Genomic DNA, 7,643 nt, shown 5'->3' with positions numbered 1-7,643 from the left:
ATATGCTATATTGGGATTATAGTGGATGGTTTAGGGATATAAGTAAATAAGATTGAACCAGAAATATGCTATATTGGGATTATAGTGGATGATTTGGGGATATAAGTAAATAAGATTGAACCAGAAATATGTCAGATCAGATATTAATTTACCTTTCTTAACAAATGCTTGTATTTTCGAGAAATTAATCTTTTTGACTTACCTTTAATTTATGTATAGTTCCTTTTATATCTTGTTTAGAATTTAGTGAAAATATTATTTTGGTTGATTGTTTGACCCAAAAAAAATATAGCTTAATTAATTTGATTTTCTATTGATTCATCCTCAGTATCGTTTTTTCATTTCAGAATTTGCCTAAAGTAGACAAACAACTGAAGGCAGCTTTGCTGGAATTCGGAGAACCATTCTACTGGCATGGACATGATCTCTTACAAAAAATTACCACTGATTGGGAAGAGAGGATAGCAGTAAAGGAATCAAAAAAATTAGCCAGGGTATTTTAAAATAATTAATTTCAGCTAATTATGTAATGAAAATCATATTTAATTGTAATAATGTGTTTGTGACAAATGATGTTATAGACCAATTAGCATTGTTTCGAAACGTTCTCAAAACTTTGAGAGAAAAAAACCTAAAATTAATTTATAATTTTTTTTTATAATAAATTTATTATTGTTGGATGTTATAAATTGTTTGACACTTGTGTTTTTAAATGCAAATCAGCAAACTATAGTTTACTATTGTGATCAGGATTAAGTGCTTGTTATTTAAAAATAGTTTGCTTCAGTTATTGTTTTTTTTTTTTAAAGCTTCCAAAATAAGCCGATATAATTAGAATAAAATTAAAGTGCTTTTGCTTTAAGCGGTTGTACCTCCTCTTCCATCAACCTCTCTCTCCTGGCTTTCATAGATCCTATTCTAATATTAATTAATAAATATACATTACATCATTTTTGAGGAACCTTTATTATGGTTTTTATTTTATTAATAAGTAGACACCTCGAAATCAATTCTAATGCATGCTTTCTGAACTACTTTTATGAAGCAATATGTTAATTTTATATTTAGTATTTGGCTAGTCTGATAATTAAGTAGACAGTCCTTTCACCTGTTTTGGGGTTGGAGGCTATATGTTCTTCTTTAATTAGATTATTATGGAACTTCAATGAGAAACTGTCGAACTGATTCAAGTAAACATATTAGGACACCGCTTAAGTGATATGCTTCGAGCTTGGAATGTTTTCTACAGAATATAAGAAGGCTTTGAGTTCTTGGTGAACTGGAAAAGTATATTGATGAGCTTTCAAGAGGCTTGTTGGACTCATCCAAAAAAAACTCCATATTACAATTCTATGTTGCGATCAGATTGTACCTTTGATACTTGTATCGCTTTTGTATCAAGAGGGAAAGGCAGACAGCTTCTTATCAGTTTTGAATCCTATAAATGAACCCTATAAAATTAAATAATTGAATCCTATAAATGATGAATACATGGAATCCAGAGTACTTTCTAAATCTATAGCATATTAAGTTGTCAATCTCCAATACTCAGTTGGATATCAAATGAGGGAGCCAGTGAGAGATCTTTTGATCCTGACCTCAGAAGGGACTTAGAGTACTTCTTTCTAGTATACTTCACTGTGAAGATTGGGGAAGAAGAAATCACATATCAAAACAAGAAAAGGCACTGCTCAATCTTTTTATAATTTCAAGTCTAACTAGGGATGATTAAAATAAGTTATCAATTTTACAGTAGTTAAAATTAGTTCAAAGAAAAAGTATTATAAATAACCTAACGGTATTGTTAAGTGGAAAAATACAATTAAAAGTTACAAATTGCTATTGGGCTATTTGTATAACCCAATTATGTACTTATTTTTGTTCTACATAATTATTAGAATCAAATATTACAAAATGTGAATGTGACCGATCTTTGACCTGTGACTGAGAATATTTCAAAATGCTGAAGATGTATCTTCATTGGTCCTTATATTTGTCTTCCCTTCTTGCTACAAGTTCTGGCTGCCTTCATCATATTTTTGAAGTCACGTATCACTAGAGTATTAGAAGACTACTCATCTTATTTTGGTTATAAAACTGACAATTCATCTTTAGTCAAAAGTAGAACTGCCTCAAGATCAAATACAACAGCGATTAGCTTATTTAAAGAATTGGTTATATTGTAAATAACCCCCATAACATCTCTAGAAACCAGGCAAGAGATTGCTGACACAGATGTTGTTTTGTGGCTTTGACTATTTACTGAAGCATATGCAGAGCAGAACATGACGAGGAATACTAAGATATAACTTTATATATGAAACCTTTATGTGGTATTATATGAAACCTTATTAAAATGTGTATCAAAGAACAACTAAAAGGATTTCCTCACCTTTGAAAGAAATGTTCTGTAAAGGATTGAGAGTTTTAAAAAAGAAAAAATAGGGAACTTTTTAACAAAGATAGGAGTTATTGATTGAAGATGCTTGGGCTTGATATGATTGTAAAGCACTTCATACGCAAACATAATTGAACAATTCGTTATTTCATAAGTTATTCATGTTTATTTAATCGACTTATCACTCCTTAGTTTTCCTCGAAACATTATTACTAAATTCACCAAAAAAGCTCAAACATTAATGTAAATTGGCTAAGCATGATCCTTTGTTCAAGTTTTCATGGTTTTTATGTTGCTAACATTAATTTTGGTTTGTAATTATTGTATTCTTTTTTTTCTTTTGAGTAAAATGTAAAATATTGGTACCATTATAATTTTAGTAATCGACAATTGGAGCTATGCAAAATTGACACTATTTTGAAAGATAGAAAAAATTGTAAGTTTTGATATGAAGCTTTATTTGAAAATAAATAAATTGAAAAACATTAATGTATCGATATTACAAAAAAAATGATTTAATGAATGAACAGTATGGGAAAATACTATGGCCTGAAGATAAAATTAATTATTAATAATTTCTAGTATGAACAACATTAATAAAAACAAAAAGTAGTTTCTAAAATGATGATTCTCCAAAAGAATGAAGAAAGAAAAAAATGAATTCAATACTAATTACAATATGCTAGTTACAATAATTATTATAAAAACAGTTTATAAATGTCTTACTATAATGATGGAACATATTTCCCATCATTAGTGTTATTTAATATTTTAAATATATTGATCAAAAGTTTTCTAAATTGTTTAGCATTTTTCATTAAATGTTTTAAAAACTTTCCTTAAACCCTCCCTTTTTTTTCAATATTAAGATTATCAGTTTTTGATTAAATTGAATTAATGAGAATACCTCAGTATAATCAGTTGTTTTCTTGTTGTTTGTTGCTTTATTTATTATGTTTGAATACAAAATTTAAAATATGTTCTATATAAATGGTACAAATTGTTAATTATTAAGTGATTGGTGTGTGTATTTCAAATTATAGCTATTCTTTAAACTTAATGTTTTTAAAACTACACTCTTTATAAAGTAGTAGATATTCTATATGAAACAATTTTTAACCTTTTTGAGGTGATGGTAATTTTGAGGAAACTTGCCTTTTGGTTTGGTTGATAATAATGTTACTCTCTTCTAGAAATTGTTTGTTTATGTGTTTATTTATTTATACAAATATTCAGGTTTATATGTTGCTTATGTAGAAATTTGAAAATCAGAAGGCATTGGAAACTGAAGCCATTTTGGGTAGTCGTCCAGCAGCAAACCAGCAGAAGAGGAAGGGTTTGCCACCAACGGGTGGAGGCCAGCCAAAGGCGAGGAGGTGCGAGCTTGCTGATCGCACCATTACTCTCAAGGTCCGATATAATGACGGTAACAGTAGAAGTGTAGAGCATGGTTTAGAAAGCGCTATTAGCAGACAATGCAGTAGGTCTATTTTCTATTTCTATTGCATGATTTTTTCTGTTCCAGAACCAGCATGTTATTAACTGTATTGACCATTTCTTCCTTTTATGAAAAGTATTAAAGAATTAAAGTTTATGGTGTGGAGGCAGTGTTAATTTCTTGTTAAAATGGAATGTACTTCTCCTTATTAGTTCGTAATTTAATGATTTTCTCAACCTTTTCTTGATCCTATTAACTTCCTTGAGCATGATCCTTAGATGTTTTAACGTTGTCAAGACTTGGAATTGAATGGTTGGTTTTGTATATATTAGACTTTACCCACTAATCATGGATGGTCTTTCCTCTTTATTGTTCAGCCATTTTGTTTCTTGATCTTCTGAATGATGTTTTCACCAAGCTTGTTTGCATTTTAATTTATAATTTTATATTATTGTCTTATTTGTTCAAATAGTGATTCAGTTTTAAAAGAATAATAATCATATTCTGGAAGAGTTCCTTAAAAGTAGAATTTGAACAATTAACCTCTACTTGGTTAATATAAAATGAATGCTTTAGGATTCGTTGTTTCTATAAAACGTTTACAGAAATTTTGTACAGAATATGTTTCTTCCTCAAGAAAAAAAAAATTATTTTCCTTGTAATTGGGTGTTCTATGACTTGCCTGTAAGTTTCTTTAATATGTGAGTAGGGATAAGAATAGATAATTTTCTATGCCCAGGCGAATGCTCCTCCAGCTAGGATTATTTTACATAATGGAGCTATTTCTTTCTTGTTAATAGAAATTAGCCTTAAAATGTGAAGGTGGACTTACATGATCAGTTTTTCTGGCATTCTATGGAACCTACTGAGAACAGAAAAATAACCGTTGTGTCAGAATGATGCCTTTCGAAACTCTTATGTGTACTAAAATCATTCTGACATTTTGTTTTCTCTCTTTACTTTCAAACACTATTGATTATATTTTAATAAAAAAATTTTTTTTTCATTATACCAAATCCTAAAAGTATGAATTATTACATTTTATTTATAAATTTAAAATAAATATTTTTTTTCTCTAGAAATCCTCCTCTAAAAGATGTCCTGTCAACTTCACCAACTATGATCAACAATCTTTTTTTTTTTTATTAGTTATTAACTGTTCCATTCTTAATACAATACTAACATAATTCAAAAATCTTTACTTCTTAAGAAATAGGAGTTGAAAGATTATGATGAGTCTTGTCTAGTGGCCAGATTTTCTTTCAATAAGAACCCAAAATGTGTTATTTTGTGTTAAAAACACCCATTCTGCAAAAATCAACTTAATAATTTATTTATAATACCTGGAAAGCTTATCTAACCTTGAAACTCTAAATACTCACTACTAAAACTGAAAACTGAAATATGATATTGCCAAGCTAGAACAAAATCTAATAGAATAATGAATGGCTGGAGGTGGAATGGTAATCCAAATTTAAAACAGTAATAATGAATTTTTTTTATAACAATGAAGCTTCTTGACAGATTTTTGCATAGTTACCCAAGACCAATACTACTAGAGAATGAAAGGAATAAATGAAAATAAAAATTTGTATAGGGTTATGCATATGATTAGACTTAATGACAACCTTCCATGAAAACTGTAAATACAGGGAAGCATATTTGAATCGTATTGATATTGTTGATTTCCTAGTTAACCAGAGCTGCTTAGAGTCGATTTAAAATTATATCTTTCCAGCTACTCATCTTTTACTCTCCTATACATTAGAATAAAGTAATAAAAAATAGAATCTCTCTTTTAAGTCATTAGTAAAGTAAAAAAAAAAAAAATCTCGTATTAACACCAGCCCAATGGCTTGATATCATATGTGATTAAGGGAATCTGCTGAGATGGCTCTTACTTTTTTCTATAAATCAAATCAGAATTGTGGTCATCGGTAAATAGAAAACTATAAAGAGGAAGACTTAGAACTTATCGGGGAGGAAAATTAAAGAACTTTGATGTAAGGATTCAATTGGAAGCGAAGGCCCCGCGGTTGGTGGAGGAGCAGAAGGGTTAGAGAGAGAATAGGATATCATAATTATGACTTTCATTATTTTATTTTCCCTCCAGAATATTTATGCTACTATATTTTATATAAATAGTTAATATTTTTATTCATCAAATATTAAAATCGTTCACCATTTGGATATCAGAAAGCATGTTTTTTAGTTAGACTTGATTGTTGAAATTGGCTTTATAAACCTTTTTCTTAATGTTTTCATATTTATTTTTAAAAATTAACTTTGAATGTATTATGTTTAGGCTGGAGTTCGGACTCCAGTTGCACTTGCTAGAACGCCCCTCAACACCAGCACATCGTCCCTGGCTTCATACTCTCAATTCCATGTAAGTTGATTTCTAGTAAGTCATGTTATTTATTTATTAATATACTACATTTATGGCAAGCATAGGTTTGTGACCTAGTTTAAAGATAAAGCTTCAAGACCTTTTTGTACCTTAAGGCTGCCTTCGAATCAGTCCTGTGGCAAGAAATATGGAATGCTTCGGCTGCTAAAAATGTTGCAAGAGATCTTATTACTACCATAAAATCTTTTTACTCAAATTCAAAAAGAGTAGTAAGGATCAATGGAACAGAGTGCTCCTGCTTGATTGAGGTCTTAAGCTGGGGAATATTCTCAGCTCACTCTTATTTACAGTATTTTTGGATGACATCCTTAGAATTTTTGTAAAACGAACGGCTCAAACAATCATTGGTTAATGGAACATGAGGACGATAGTCAGTCTTTCTTGTATGTAGATGATGTTATCATTTGTGATAATAGAGAGAGACTGCAGCAAGCTCTGTACTGATATGGCAGGAGGACCTTAAGTGAAAAAGGGTAACCATCAGTGCCTGCCTCCAAGAGTAGGGTATTGGCTCTTTTCCGAGATGAAGAGGAGACATTGGAGGTTTTAAAGTCACTACTGAATCTTTTGTCAAAATTAATAAAAATTATCTTTGCTCAATGACAAATTTCAACCATATTCCTAGAACAAATTTAATGTTGTGCACTCATTCAATGCACATTTTAATGTTCTTGAATTCTTTTAACAGATAGTTTCTCAATAGGAAAGAAGTCAAGTTTAGAAATTATAGGCAAAAACATAAAAAAGGAACGAACATTTTTTAGGTTTTATTGCTCCAACTAAGCATCCACAGGGCTTTGGAATTTGAAAACTTGGTTTTTTACTGGTCGTATTATTATTACTGCTTGATCATTTTTGTAAAGTGGCAAACCTATTAATTCTGTTTCTACTGAAGAAGTCAATTAACTAACTTTTGGTTGTTACAGGAAGGAATAGAGAGATCTGTTACAAGATCTGCTTTGAAAGAAGTGGGCAATACTCCAGGTATTGCACACTCGTCACCTACACTGGTCACCCCTCGTCGTGGAACCCCTGCCTCTAGCAAAAGGACTCCACAAACAATTCCTCGCCTTACTCATTGTCGTAAAAGGCTACCAATCAACATATAAAGATTAATGCATTAATATACTTGTATAATTGCTTTTTACATTGTTTATTGCTTGTACAGCCTATGATGAAAATTTTAGTGATTAACGTCAAATAATATTAATGTTTAAGATTGTGATTTTTATCCTTGAACTATTTATTATTTTTTATATTTTATGGTCTAATGTTAGTGTAGAAATTGTTTTTATATAAACATCTATTTGTTTTTATTATTTTTTTGTTATCTATTTATACCATTTCATTTACCAAGCTATTGGCTTTGTCATATATGTTTAGAGCTATGGAAATAT

The 7,643-nt window shown here is 29.9% G+C and overlaps 1 protein-coding gene across 3 annotated transcripts in view; it reads left to right on the top strand.

The window, feature by feature from the left end:
• Nucleotides 1-7,393, top strand: part of LOC106679836 (protein regulator of cytokinesis 1) — a 17,161-nt gene extending 9,768 nt beyond the window's left edge. The window contains exons 10-13 of one of the 3 annotated variants that reach the window (XR_001343032.2): nt 348-494; nt 3,656-3,878; nt 6,142-6,225; nt 7,173-7,393. Coding sequence is in view for 2 of the 3 variants with exons in the window: in XM_014419201.3 (XP_014274687.1) it covers nt 348-494; nt 3,656-3,808; nt 6,142-6,225; nt 7,173-7,355 (567 nt within the window). In the remaining variant the exon portion in view is untranslated. The remainder of the gene's footprint in view (nt 1-347; nt 495-3,655; nt 3,879-6,141; nt 6,226-7,172) is intronic. The other 2 variants (XM_014419201.3, XM_014419203.3) reach the window with 2 other exon arrangements.
• The last annotated feature ends 250 nt before the right edge of the window (nt 7,394-7,643 follow it).

This window comes from Halyomorpha halys, unplaced genomic scaffold (assembly GCF_000696795.3).
Source record: "Halyomorpha halys isolate HHAL.00 unplaced genomic scaffold, Hhal_1.1 Scaffold223.1, whole genome shotgun sequence".
Taxonomy (NCBI): domain Eukaryota; kingdom Metazoa; phylum Arthropoda; class Insecta; order Hemiptera; family Pentatomidae; genus Halyomorpha; species Halyomorpha halys.
Note: the sequence above shows the minus strand (reverse complement) of the source record. Positions and strands in the feature narration are given on the sequence as shown.